Source organism: Myotis yumanensis, unplaced genomic scaffold (assembly GCF_028538775.1).
Source record: "Myotis yumanensis isolate MYYU_CA2020_CCGP unplaced genomic scaffold, mMyoYum1.0.hap1 SCAF_15, whole genome shotgun sequence".
NCBI classification, from domain to species: domain Eukaryota; kingdom Metazoa; phylum Chordata; class Mammalia; order Chiroptera; family Vespertilionidae; genus Myotis; species Myotis yumanensis.
Genome location: NW_027223766.1, coordinates 42214808 through 42228849, shown reverse-complemented (window position 1 = coordinate 42228849; position 14042 = coordinate 42214808). Strand labels below are relative to the sequence as shown.

Below are 14042 nucleotides of genomic sequence, written 5' to 3'. Positions count from 1 at the left end.
TCTTTTTGATGCAATTGTAAATGGGACTGTTTTCTTAATTTGGCTACTGACCTGAATAATACATGTTCCCATGTAGCCACTGCCTCAGTTAAGGTAGAGAACATTTTCATCTCTCCAGAAAGTTCCTTTTGCCCATTGCCTTTAATCTCCCCCCTCTCACCCCACCCCATTTATCTAACTGCTGCCGCTATAGATTAGCTGGGCACAGGCCCAGGTTGTGAGCTCAGTCCCCAGTGGGGTGTGTGCAGGAGGCAGCTGATCAATGATTCTCTCTCATCATTGATGTTTCTATCTCTCCTCTCCCTTTCTCTCTGAAATCAATCACTCAGTGTATATATATATATATATATATATATTTTTTTTTTTTTTTTTTTTTTAAAGAATACAGTTGTAGCCACATATAGAGGTGGTGCAGAGGGTGGGATCTAGGAGGGTCCTGAGCGCAGGGGCCTCTGTCTGAATGGAGCTGGATGCGCCACCCTCCCAGCACGTGATGCAGTCACCAGCCCGGAGCCCCACACTTGCCTGCGTGACCCAGACACCCTACGCCCTTTTGTTTTGTTAGCATCACTCATTTGTAAACCTCACACTTCCTAGGCGGTGTGTGGCATCATGAATTAAAGTGGCCTCTTCAAAGTTAACTCAACTTTTATTGAGCTCAGTGGATTTGGGTGCATGAGGGTAGATCCGCCGTGACGCACTGCTTTCCATATGTCCAAACACTTCAGCGGCTTGACCTCATTCTGGCTGCCTGACTCGGAACTTGTTTACCCGACTGGAAGTCAGAAGGTGTACCGAACGAAAGACCAGAATTTCATACTTCCTGGAGCAAATTCCAGAAATTGTATTGTGGATGTAGAAAGACAATCCCAAATCTCAGTAATCCTGTTCCACTAAATGAGGAGGCCGGCAGCTTGTTTTTCTGGTTTGACTTCTTAGGGCTTGATTCGTCTGCCCTGTCATTAGAGCTCTGTGCCAAGAGAATTGTTCCAGGATCTGCGCAGGCCGCGGCAGTTTATTAATGTGTCACTCACCCCTGGACCCACTTCCTCAGGACCCGGGATGAGGAAGTGGCCCCAGGGCCCACCGTGACAGGTGCCCCCAGCTCTCAGGGGAACCCTGCTGCTTGGATCCCCTGTCTCTCTCCTTAGCTGGCTTCCATTTCTCTGTGGGCCAGTTTGAGAAACACAGAGCTTTCCTTAATGTACAGTTGTTCTTCACAAGAAAAGGTAACCGGACATTTTGCTGTTGGCTTACAATCTGTTTCTTTGATGGAGCGCCGCTTCTGTGCTAGGCTCGGGGACCGTCGAGGTGAGTGAGGCCTAGGGCCTGCCTTGTGGAATTTACAGCCAGTTGGCGAGGCTACGGTACTAAGACATCAAAAAACTTCTGTCGTTGGGATAATCTGCCTACATCATAATGCAATTTCTGGAATAGCCAATTTTTATTGATATTAGTTGGAGCACATCTATTAATAGTAAATGTCATCATAAACCCATGTGATTCTACTTCATTTTTTTAAGGCCCAGTGAGATCAGCAGCAGCTTTTACTGCCCTCTTCCTGCCAGAGCCACACTCCCCTGTTTGTATAACCTTCTCCTTCCCTCCACCCTGCAGGCTGCTTTCCCTTCAGATCCCTCCCCCTCCTTAGTATCCATCTCAACCTTTGGTGTTCTTAATTGCATTAATGACATTTTATTAATTTTTTTACTTGTTTTTCAATATATATTTATTTTTTAATTGATTTCAGAGAGAGGAAGGGAGAGGGAGAGAGAGAAATGTCAATGATGAGAGAATCATCGATTGGCTGCCTCCTGCACGCCCCCTACTGGGGATTGAGTCCACAACCTGGGCATGTGCCCCGCCCGGGAATCACACTGTGACCTCCTGGTTCATAGGTGGACGCTCAACCACTGAGCCATGTGGGCTGGGCTGGGCTTACTTGTTTTTTCTTTTTTGTTTCCCTTCTTAAGACGTATGTTTCCACAAGGGCCAGACCACAGCTGTTCTTGTTCCCCACGCTATTCCCAGTTCCTGGCACACGGATGTGGCCGTGGCCATCTCTCAGGTGAATAAACCTTGCCTGACCACTCAGTGGAGCCGGCAGACTGGCCCCCCCGTCTTCCACTGCCTCCCTGCTTGATGCTACCGCCCTGCTGTCCTGCCCTCTTGCCACACTTGCCTGCCTCTGTTGTGGCATTATCAAGGCGTATTTCCCGTCTTCTTAGGTCCCCTTCAACCAGACAGGTTGCTCTTTAGGCAGCGATTTTTCTGGAATAGATGGGAAAACTCGTATTGATGCTTGTGGTGGTGGACTTTCATTTTGTAGCCCCACAGCTGAATTACCATTCACCTCAGGCCCTTGCCTTGATCATCCCAAGATGATCTTACTATGCCTCAGTTTCCTTATCTGTAACATGGGGACAATAAAAGTTAGTACTCATAGGGCTATTGTGAGAGTAATAATACTTGCAAAAAGCTGAGAATGGTAAGAATTGGCTCTATTACTCCTTTGGCTTACTACTTCCCTGCCTTTCAGGATGGCCCCTGACTGGAACACTTAGGATGGAACACAATGGCATTGGGTGTTTTGGTAGCATGTTCCAGCTGTGTTATTGTGACACAGTGGTGCCTAGATTTGTTACTAATAGTACATCATGTGCTACAGTTTGTAAATAATCTACCTTATCTTTTTGATAAATAGAGAAGATTTAAGGTTATGCCTTTGAACTCATCTCTCCATCACTCTGGCTCTCGTGTGTTGCCGGGCTAAGGGGGAAGGGATGTGGCATTACAGCTAGTCCCTCAGGGTGGTCACATGACACTGCTTATCTGTCCTGGGCCTGAGCCTGCGGTGTGTGCTGTGATGGATATATCATAAATACTCAGGTTGCACGTCACTGGGATTCTTCACCTCCTCACAGAATTAATTTTGGTTTAATCAAAACATGGGTTTCCCTGGCCAGCGTGGCTCAGTTGGTTGGAGCGTCGTTCTGTACACCGAAAGGTCGCAGGTCTGATTCCTGGTTAGGGCACATACCCAGGTTGTGAGTTTGATCCCCAGTCAAGGGTGCAGTCAGGGAGCATATGTGATGCAACCAATCAATGTTTCTCTCTCATAGTGATGCTTCTCTCTCTCCATCTCTCCATTCCTCTCTTTCTAATATCAATACACTTATCCTCAGCTGAGGATTAAAAAAACACACACAAATTTAAATGCAGGAGGCAGCCAATCAATGAGTCTGTCATCATTGATGTTTCTCTCTCCCTCTCCCTTCCTCTCTGAAATCAATAAAAATATATTGAAAAAATTTAAAAAGCATCAACCCATAAAAAACTATGGGTCTAGTCTGTAGTTCTGGAATGTGGCCTGTCACAGTGGCTGATGTTGTGGTACATGTCTCTACTGCCGGATTCCATGCTGTGTTTGGTGAGCTTAGATTTCTTTTCTTTCCCCTCGACCTCTCCAATGTATTGTCTGACTCTTTATGGGAGAATAAATGTCAACTCTAGCCTATTTGAACAGTGTAAAACTTTGATGGGTTTTATGGAACAGATAATCTGGTAGCAGCTAACATTTGTTTAGCCCTTTATAGGTTTAAACCACTCGTATATTATTTTAATTCGTTTATTACTTGGTAGAGCCTTGTGGAAACTAGAATAGAAAAGCTCCTGTTATTCACACTTTAACGATAAGAAAAACTGAAGCTCAGAAAAGTTAAGTAGGATCTTGTTCAGGTTTCACTGCGAGTAGGTGCTAATGTGAGGATGTTCGTTATTTCACTTATTTAGCCGACAACATGTGCCCACCGTGTGTTAGGGACTGTGGAGGTCATGGTGATAGAGAGTTTAACCTGGGTCTTCTAACTCCGGATTCTGTGTGCTGTCTCTTATAGAGGACTAGAGGCCCAGTGCACAAATTTGTACACGGGTGGGGTCCGGCCAGCCTGGACCAATCGGGGCTGGGCCAGCTGGGGAGAGGGGCCGCAGGAGGTTGGCCGCCCAGCCCCCCCTCTCCCCTCCAGTCGAACTCCCGGCCAAGGAAACAATTTGCATATTAGGCTTTTATTATATAGGACTAGAATCCTGATGCACGAAAGTCATGCAAGGGGCTTGGCCCTCACAGTCACGGCGGCTTGCCTCGGCCCTCGCAGCAGCGGCTTCGTCCAGAAGGATGTACGGAAGGTTGTTTGGCTGTCCAGTCTAATTAGCATATTGTGCTTTTATTATAGATGCTCACTGTGTTATGGGTTATAATAATTTAGCCCAAGTGTTTCCCTGAAGGCCCAGCTTTCTAACCGTGGTGCTGACAGGAGCCCACTGCGCCACCGTGCACTCCCGACCGTCCTCCTCCCTCCCCCGGGCTGATCTGTGCCCTTCTCCTGTTATCTGTGAAAATGACTGCCTCTGACCTTCTACTTGCAGGATTATCAGAATAGTTTGAATGATCTCAATACAGTTCTCCGGCTAGACTCAAGTATTGTGGAGGCCAAGATGGAACTGGAAGAGGTGACCAGATTCCTTAATGTGAAGGATCAGGCAGCATCACTCAACAAAGAAAAGGAGAGAAGGAAAATTGAGATTCAAGAGGTATTTGTGTTTGATTATCTTTGAAAGTACTTTTTGGGAGATGTTATATTGAATTCTAAGGTCATGTTCTTATGAGTTCTACCAATTTCTTTTAAATTTTGTGTGTTTTTTTTATTCTGATGCCCAATGAAGAAATTTAAACCGATTGTAAAGACAGACTTTTCCTGTGCCGTGGTTTAGCCTGTGTCTTTTCCTGGTTTGGTCCATGGACGGTATTGGGAGTCTGCATTAGGTTCTTCCGTTCTTTGCCCCTGTCCCCCATTCCCTCCCTGTCTGGCCTGTGTTTTGTATTGCTTCCATGCCAGACTGCGCTGGGAGCCTGTGGCCACTGAGCTTTGCTTTAGGGTGGACCCAGAAAATGCTGACAGGACTGATGTTGTTTCAATGGTCCTGGCAAGCCACATGCTATAGAGATTTTCCAGTTTGATTCAGACCTTTTAGCACTCGAAGACTGGCCTCCTCAGAGATTTTTGGACTACGTTTGATTTCAGATTAAATTGGTGTCTTGTGCGATATAGCTTTCTGCTTTTGCCTTCAGTGAAGAATATCAATCATGAATTCCTGTGTATTCACGAATACTAACATATCATATTACATTTCCACTAAGAGTAAGGAACTAAAATGTGAGAGGCCAGGAAGTGTTTTTCCTTTAAGGATGGAAGAAAACTCTTTTAAGAGAATTGAAAAGTAAGTTTACTTCTCTATTAAATGTAAAGAAATAACTAAAAGTTATGAAAAAGAGATAAAGTTGTTATAGGTCTTCTTTTATACAGCAGCTTTATTCATGGAAAATTTTAACAAGAGCCCTGGCTAGTGTGGCTCAGTTGGTTGGGCGTCATCCCGTGCACCAGAAGGTTACTGGTTTGATTCCAGCACATGCCTGGGTTGCAGGCTCGATCCCCAGTAGGGGGTGTGCAAGAGGCAACTGATTGATGTTTTGCGCTCTCTCACATTGATGTTTCTCTCTCGCCTTCTTCCTTTCTTTCTCTCTAGAAATCAACAAACTATTCTTTTTTTTAAAAAAATATATATTTTATTGATTTTTTACAGAGAGAAAGGGAGAGGGATAGAGAGTTAGAAACATTGATGAGAGAGAAACATCAATCAGCTGCCTCCTGCACGCCCCCTACTGGGGATGTGCCCACAGCCAAGGTACATGCCCTTGACCGTAATCGAACCTGGGACCCTTGAGTCCGCAGGCCGACGCTCTATCCACTGAGCCAAACCGGTTAGGGCAGAAATCAACAAACTATTCTTAAAAAAATTGTTTTCAATGTTAAAAATATTTTAAATTTAAAAAATGCTTTTATGAATGAATACTAATACCTTAAAACTTCTCTTCCTCAAAAAGTAGATTTTATGATTACAGACTACACATTTTCACTTAAGAACCTGACTGACTACAGTGTACTTGTGTTTTTCAGTTCCTTCCCATTGTAATAAATGTAACGTGGGATGTGTGCAGTGGCTGTTTGTGTCAGGGTGTAATTTTTTTTCCTTGTGAAGGTGAATGAAGGCCATGAAGAGCTTGGAAGGACCCCCGAGGAGGTCTGCACGGGCTGCCCTGCCTCTGAGGGGGCCACCAGCCGTGGGCCACCAGAATACTACGAGAAACTGCCCATCACCAAGCCCAACAATGCCTATGAATTCGGGCAGGTGATGAACGCTGTCAGTGCTCGAAAAGATAAAGAAGCCTGTGCACATCTGTTAGCCATCACTGAACCGAAAGATCTGCCAGCGTTGCTGAGTAACAAACTCGAAGGGGATCTATTCCTCCTCCTCATTCAGTCTCTGAAAAGTGAACTTATTGGTAAAGATCCATCATTGGTATATCAGCATCTTCTATATCTGAGTAAAGCAGAAAGGTTTAAGGTAAGTGGCAGAGTATCTCATTGAAAGAGACTGATTTTTACAGGCTTTCTACAACTTTGACATGTTAATGTTTTATGCTAATGTAATTTTTCTCCTTCTTTCAGATGATGTTGACCCTAATTAGCAAGGGCCAAAAGGAGCAAATTGAACAGCTTTTTGATGACCTCTCGGACACACCAAACAAACATTTTACTTTAGAAGATGTACAGGCCCTAAAAAGGCAGTATGAGCTTTAAATCAGGATTATTGTTAGATCTCTTCCATGCATGCATGTGCTCCAGTAAACTAGTGAGACGGTATTGTCATACAGTTGCATGGATAAAACCTTGCTTAGAAAAGATCCCTGGGTCTGGACTATAAAATATTTTACTTATTTTTATACATAGAACATGTATATTCTACAATCTGCTTTTTATCAGTTGTAAATATTTTCTTATGTACCAGAGCTAACATCTTTATATTTAATAATAAGTATATTTGGAACTTATTCAGATGCATTTTAATTTATATCATCCATTTCCTTTAATAACTTGTTAAAAATTTGAGTTAAATTGCATTTCTTTGGGCTATGAAGGCATCCACTTAGGTTTGACAGAAATATATTTCTTTAAAATGCATTTTTAAAATGAAAATCATTAACAGTGATTATGTCACCTTTATTTCCTGCTAACACATACATATAAGTCCCATTTTATACTACTTGTATATTACAGTCTGCTAAGATAAAATGCAATACTTAAATCCATAATATGAAATGATTATTAAATAAATTGTGATTATCAATTTAAAGCTATAAGAGGAACTTATTTTTTCTAATATGGAAGCATTGCCTAAAAATTAAGAACCAAAATTGCCAAAAATTTCTACCACTTTTTACTAGACTTTAAAAAGCTCCTTTCCCTTATAAATTGCTTATATAAGCAGTAACAAAACAACAAATACATGAGAGCAAACTAAGCCTTCGTTTCTGTTTGCATTGTCAACCCCATATTTCCCCAAATATTTAAATGTCTTCTTGCCCTCTTTCATCCCTCTTTTAAGCAGGACCATGTTTGTTCCCTTAATGTCAAAGGAAAAGTGAAGAACTCTTGAAGCTCTTTTGTTAACTGAGGGTAAAGGTATTTCTTAAAATAAAACATTCGGTTTTTACCAGTATACCATCAAACATATTCCTGTAGTCTTCAGTCAGTTCTCTTTTTCTGGAGCATTTTCTTCTTTAGAAGTGAAGATAAAAGAAGAATATCACTAATTGTTTTATCTAATTTTTTTATAATTATAGAATATTTTTAATTTGTTTTATTGATTTCAGAGAGGAAGGGAGAGGGAGAGATAGAAGCATCAATAATGAGAGAGAATCATTGATCGCCTGCCTCCTGCACACCCCCCAGTGCGGATCCAGCCCACAACCCAGCATGTGGCCTGACCAGGATCGAACTGTGACCTCCTGGTTCATAGGCCTATGTTCAACCACTGAGCCACGCCAGCTGGGCTAATTACAGAATATTTAAATATCATTGTGGGTAAATGGTGTCTTTCAAAACATGCCATTTTTCTTAAACTTTTTTGTTCATAAATGGAAATCTGTAATAATATTTAGTTCTAGTCTTCAAGCCAACAAACAAACCAGTTTTCTCCTTTGTAATACTATTAAATTTGTGTAAAAGTAAGTTGATGGAGTGTGTTAGTTACTTTAGAACAGGGACATAACAAGGAAACACCGCCTCTTGTTGACAGTCACATACCCAACACCTAGCTACATGGGATTAAGCTGCCTGCACGCTGGTGGCAACCTGTCCCGCGAGGAGGTGGAGAGCAGTGAGTGGATGCCCGTCTGTCCCAGTTGTGTGGGTCGCAACTAGAGAAATCCACTTCTCTCCAGCAGCACCCAGCGCACTGAGGCCGCACTTCCGTTACTGAGGTGAGGAAAAGGAAAGTAAAGGAAGCAGATAAGAATGTCAAAGCGCATTAAAGGAACACGGGTCCTGCTGACCTCTCAGGACTTCATCAGGAAGTCCGTCCACAAGCCCCTGGAATATCCCACTCGATCTCCCCACCAGGTGCGTGGGTACCCCCAGCGCCCCAAGTGCTAAACCCGCACCCGCTCCCACTCTGTGGCCGGAGCCTTGTACTAGTACATGCCCCTGCGTGCGGGAGCAAAAGCAGATCCACTGATCAGTGCTCTCAGAAAAATGTGGGTCGCAACTAGAAAAATCCACTTCTCTCCAGCAGCACCAGGGTGTGCAGGCCAGGAAGAAACTGCAAACGAGCTATAGCACCGCTTTCTGGAAAACAAACCAAGTTTCCAGCAGTCAGCATTGTGAGTTATAAGAAAAGATGTAAGAGGTTAAGGATTCTGCCACAAGAGGGAGCGATAAGAGTGGAACAAGTCTGCCCATTCAAAAACTGAGGAAACCTTCAGGCAGGAATCCCAACAGTCACTGCCACCTCAACTGTGAGAACAGCAACACAAAACTACAAGGAACATGACAGATCAAGAAAACGTCACCCCCAAAAGTCACACAGCACCTCTGCCTCCACTCTCCCGTCACAGGCGCTGACCCATCACAGAGAGGCTGAAGAGTAAAGAGTAGTCTTGCCTTTGCCAGGAGGGGAAGAAAACCAGGTATTGGTTCAGACAGATAATGCCTCCCAAAGGAACTACTTGTATAAGTAAACCTCTGATATTTCTACCATTTTATATGCAACGTTACTGTGCTTCTCTCAGACTTTTCCCTGCTCCAAATGTTCTCTCCTCCCCCCTCCCTCTCCCAAGCCACAGGCTAACTCCATTCTTGGCCCTCCTTTAAAACCCAAGGCAGTGTCACTCCCAGCTTCTCCTCACCAGCCCTGGCTGTGAAGTGACCCATGAGCTTTCTCAGTGCCACGTGCGTGGCTCTGTCAGCTCTAACCATTGTTTTGGTGGTTTGGGTTGACTTATCCGTGACAGAGACTGTCTGGCTTAGTTCTGTCCTCCATATTGTTCAGCAACATGCCTGGCACAGTAGAGAGTCAATAAATCATCTTTGATGAGTGAGAAGCTAATTACTAACTTATTTCAGTAGAATGTTAGCCCTTGGATGTGATGGGTTGCTGTAAAAGAAGTCTCAAAGAAAGGAACTCTATACCGAGTGCGGTGATTTCCCAGCAAGTTCTTCAGTACCTTGTAAGCAAAGTTTCTAGACCTAAGAGTGAAAGACATAATACTACAACAGAAAAAGGGGGAAAACCCCAAGGCCCTTAACCGTAAGTGACAGTACCCAGAGGTGTATGACACCCAAGCAGAGCACAATCACTGCGCTTAAGTTCACACATTACTTTCCTGTTAATCCTGAGGACATTTTTCCATTGATTTTTAGAGTGGAAGGGAGGGAGGGAAGGGAGGAGTAAAGAGACAGGAACATCAATGTGATAGAGACACATGGTTGCCTCCTGCACGCACCCCAACTGGGACAGGGATTGAACCTGCAACCCAGGTACATGCCCTTGATGGGGAATTGAACCCATGACCCTTTGGTGCGTGGGCTGGTGCTCAAACCACTGAACACACCGGCCAGGGGAAGTTTACATATTTTTAAATGATTAAGAAGTATCTAGGCTGACATGATGGTTGCTTCAAATAACACATGAAATTATTTCTCAACTGTATATAATATAAGAGACTCATTTCTGGTTCATGGACCATATGAACACCCCTTGTGAATACAACCTGAATCTATGCCTGGCCAGTGTGGCTCAGTGGTTGAGTGTTGACCTATGAACCAGGAGGTCACGGTTTAATTCCCAGTCAGGGCACATGCCCAGGTTTCAGACTCGATCCCCAGTAGGGGGTATGCAGGAGGCAGCCCATCAATGATTCTTATTGATGTTCCTGTATCTCTCTTCCTTTCTCTCTGAAATCAATAAAAATATATTAAAAACAACAACAACAGAACCTGAATCTAGGGCTCCACATCGAACTATGTACCATCAGTTCATGTCCAGGCTCTGCAGTTGTTACCACATGATCCCTTGATGACCACTACCCTGGTCGTCCTCAGCCACCTGACCTTAACAGAAGGAACCTCTCCAATCAGTTTCCCTTCCTTTGACTTATCACCAATTTTTTATTAGCCAGTTGGCACCACTCAGGCCAAAAGGACCACCCTAAAGACTGATGTTGGAGGTCATATAATCCTGTCTCAATTCTCTACATAAGGCAGGGGTGGGGAACCTTTTTTCTGCCAAAAGCCATTTGGATGTTTATAACATAATTCTTGTGTCATACCAAATTATCAACTTAAAAATTAGCCTCCTATATAACTCCCCCCTAATGCCTTGGCAGGGCCAGACCAAATGATTTCACAGGCCTTACAAGGCCCTCTGGACGTTCCCCACCCCTGACATAAGTGCTATCTGTTAGCAGAAATCTCTGCCTATGGAGTACAATGCATTTTGTCAAATTTGAAGGTTTTGATGTCTTTAGCCAAAAATTAAAGGAGATGGTAGAAAGATCGATGACAAACAAGCAGGAGATAGAATACAAGAGATTCCCACAACTGCCTTCTCTTTTCTTCTCTAGCAAACTGCTTTCGAGCATAGACTATGGCATCAGAAAAACCTGGAATTAAACCTCAAATCCGTTTAACCTCAAAGACTAGGTTCCTCATCTGAAAAATGAGGCGGGATATACCAATTCAGGGCCGTAATGCTACGTAGTTTGTATAAAATGCCAGTGGTGCTTAATAAGCATCTTTCATGTGTATAATTGCTTTCTTCCCGTAAGTCTAATGATCTCATCTATGTTGTTAGAGAAAAGATTAAAAAGCTCTTTGGAAATACTATGTGCACTTTCATGTTTACTTACTGGATAAGAAACACACATGAAGACCCCTCCAATAGTAGTAGGATAGCCAGGGAAGTGGCTGGCCTTGCAAGACTGGTGCCATCTCTTGGACATTAGTCACGTTAAAACGTAAATCCAAGAGTTTTCTCCACAAGTTGAGCTGCACTAAGAATCTCTCTGTAATAGCACGTGTCTTTCTTTTCCAACCTGTCATCGTTTTGGGGTGAGCCAACACAAAGAGTGGTACATTCAGAGTCTGGCATAGGCTGGTGGGTGCTTAGGAAGTGTTGAATGAATGAGTCTAGAGGACCACTGCCCTAAAATGTGCTCTGATATCCAACATTCAGATTAGAGAAGTTCCTATGACTGATAAGTTTACAAAGATATTGTAGATATTTCTCGAGTAGTTCTTGGAATATTTGCATCAGGATCACTTGGAAATCTTATAGAGCCTAAGGGGTAGGGAATCTAACTTTTAAAGCATCTATTGTGATTCTTAGGCAACTTGGAATATGCAACCCACTGTCCTAAAAGCTGAGGAGTGGGCAATAATATCTGACTTCCATAAGCGTTGTAAATGAACAAAACTATTTATGGCCCCGAGAATAAAGTATTGTGGGGCATAAATAAAAAAGATAGCTCTTCCTTTTATTGAGTTTATATGATTAATTTGGGAAAACGAAACAAAATAAATCCAAGTTCAAGATACTCTAGTATAGTGGTTCTCAACCTGTGGTTCGCGACCCCTTTGGCGGTCGAACGACCCTTTCACAGGGGTCACCTAAGACCATCCTGCATATCAGATATTTACATTACGATTCATAACAGTAGCAACATTACAGTTATGAAGTAGCAACGAAAATAATTTTATGGTTGGGTCACAACATGAGGAACTGTATTTATAGGGCCAGAAGGTTGAGAACCACTGGTCTAGTAGAAAAAAGTATCAATGAACTGTTCAAGTGTCAAAGTTATTAAAAGGTCCAAGAGTTAATCAAGAACAGTTTCAGGAAGAGGTAAACTCTAAGCCAGGTTTTTAAACAGATGGGCGTTTGAGAAGCCAGAGCTCAGTAGGACTGAACTATTCTGCAGAATTCAGTATCACCCTGCACTGGACACTTCGCCTCCAACTCAGCCACTGCAGATGCTTTGCTGGGGAGCAGGCGGAGACCAGACAAGACATTTGCAAACCAAATAGACTGGGGTTTCTACTTTTCCTTAGGGTTTTAATAGTGACCTAAGTCAAATCCAAAAATAGCTGAAAATTTCATCTAACTACCCCTTGACCTTTTTTTATGCCTATTTCCCAACTGTAAAATTTTGCCAAACATTTGCTGTAATTAAGGAGTGGTTGGGAGGACTATTTTAACAAACACAATTTTAAATTCTAATTCATATTTGTGTTAAAACAAGGGAAAATATTTCACTAGTATAGATATAACAACAAACATTGGCAAGGAGGTAGAGAAATTATGAGCCACATATATTACTGATAGGAATGTAAAATGGTGCCGCTGCTTTGGAAAACAGTTTGGCAGTTCTTCTAAAAGTCAGTGTTACTGTGTGACCCAACAATTCTGCTCCTACTATTATACACAAGAAAACTGAAAACATGCACACATGTACACAAAACTTATGCATAAATGTTCACAGAAGCATCATTTATAATAGCCAAAAAATGTAGAAGCAACTGGTGTCCAACTAATGAATGAATAAACAAAATGTAGTATCTCCATATAACAGAATATTAACCAGCCATAAAAAGGAACGAAGTATTGATTTATGCTACTCCATACAGCCGTGATGGCGAACCTATGACACGTGTGTCAGAGGTGACACGCGAACTCACTTTTTTGGTTGATTTTTCTTTGTTAAATGGCATTTAAATATATAAAATAAATATCAAAAATATGTCTTTGTTTTACTATGGTTGCAAATATCAAAAAATTTCTATATGTAACACGGCACCAGAGTTAAGTTAGGGTTTTTCAAAATGCTGACACGCCGAGCTCAAAAGGTTCGCCATCACTGTTCTAGACTCTAATCTAGAGGCTTATCCAGTGAGTCCACACAGCCCCACATGGCTCACCTTCCTATGTCATTTCTAGGGAACCAAAGCAGCCCTGCCTAAGCTCTCTCCTGTCCTCAAACCTTCCTTGTTTCACTGTCCCCTGCTTTAATAGACATATTCTAAAAAAAATAAAATAAGTAAAATCAGTATTTCTATATACTATTAGTAACAATCATAAAATGACATCTAAAAAATATCAAATACCTGGGAATAAAATTTAACAAAAGATATGAAAGACCTCTAAAGGGATAATTATAGATTCAATGCAATCCCAATCACAACTGGTAGAACTCAACTAGTTTATTCTAAAATGTGTATAGAAATGTAACGTACCAAGAACAATCAAGGCACTCTCCTAGGAAAACAAGGTGGCAGACTTACCTTACTAACGAGGCAACAAATTCCAAGATTGATGTCTAAATTGTCCATAAACTCACCTGGAAGATGATATCTTTTTGGAATATTCATCCATTAGGTATGTCTCCATAGTTCTTCCCTCACTTCCTTAAGATCTTTGCATAAATGTCATCTAAGAAATCTTTCCGGTTTTCTCTGTATAAAACCCAATACCTCTAGTCATTTTATTCCCCACTCTAACTCTCCCTGATAGAATACTATTTTAGACACTCAAAACCAACCAGTATGTAAATACTGGTTTTTTAACAATGATATTTCATACTTTAATAA

General features: G+C 42.3%; 1 protein-coding gene across 1 annotated transcript in view; it reads left to right on the top strand.

The window, feature by feature from the left end:
- The window catches only part of SPAG1 (sperm associated antigen 1), a 52448-nt gene extending 44319 nt beyond the window's left edge, over positions 1–8129 (top strand). Inside the window, exons 17-19 of the mRNA XM_070391858.1 lie at positions 4426–4590; positions 6097–6462; positions 6567–8129. Coding sequence (XP_070247959.1) covers positions 4426–4590; positions 6097–6462; positions 6567–6698 — 663 coding nt within the window. The 3' untranslated portion in view covers positions 6699–8129. The remainder of the gene's footprint in view (positions 1–4425; positions 4591–6096; positions 6463–6566) is intronic.
- The last annotated feature ends 5913 nt before the right edge of the window (positions 8130–14042 follow it).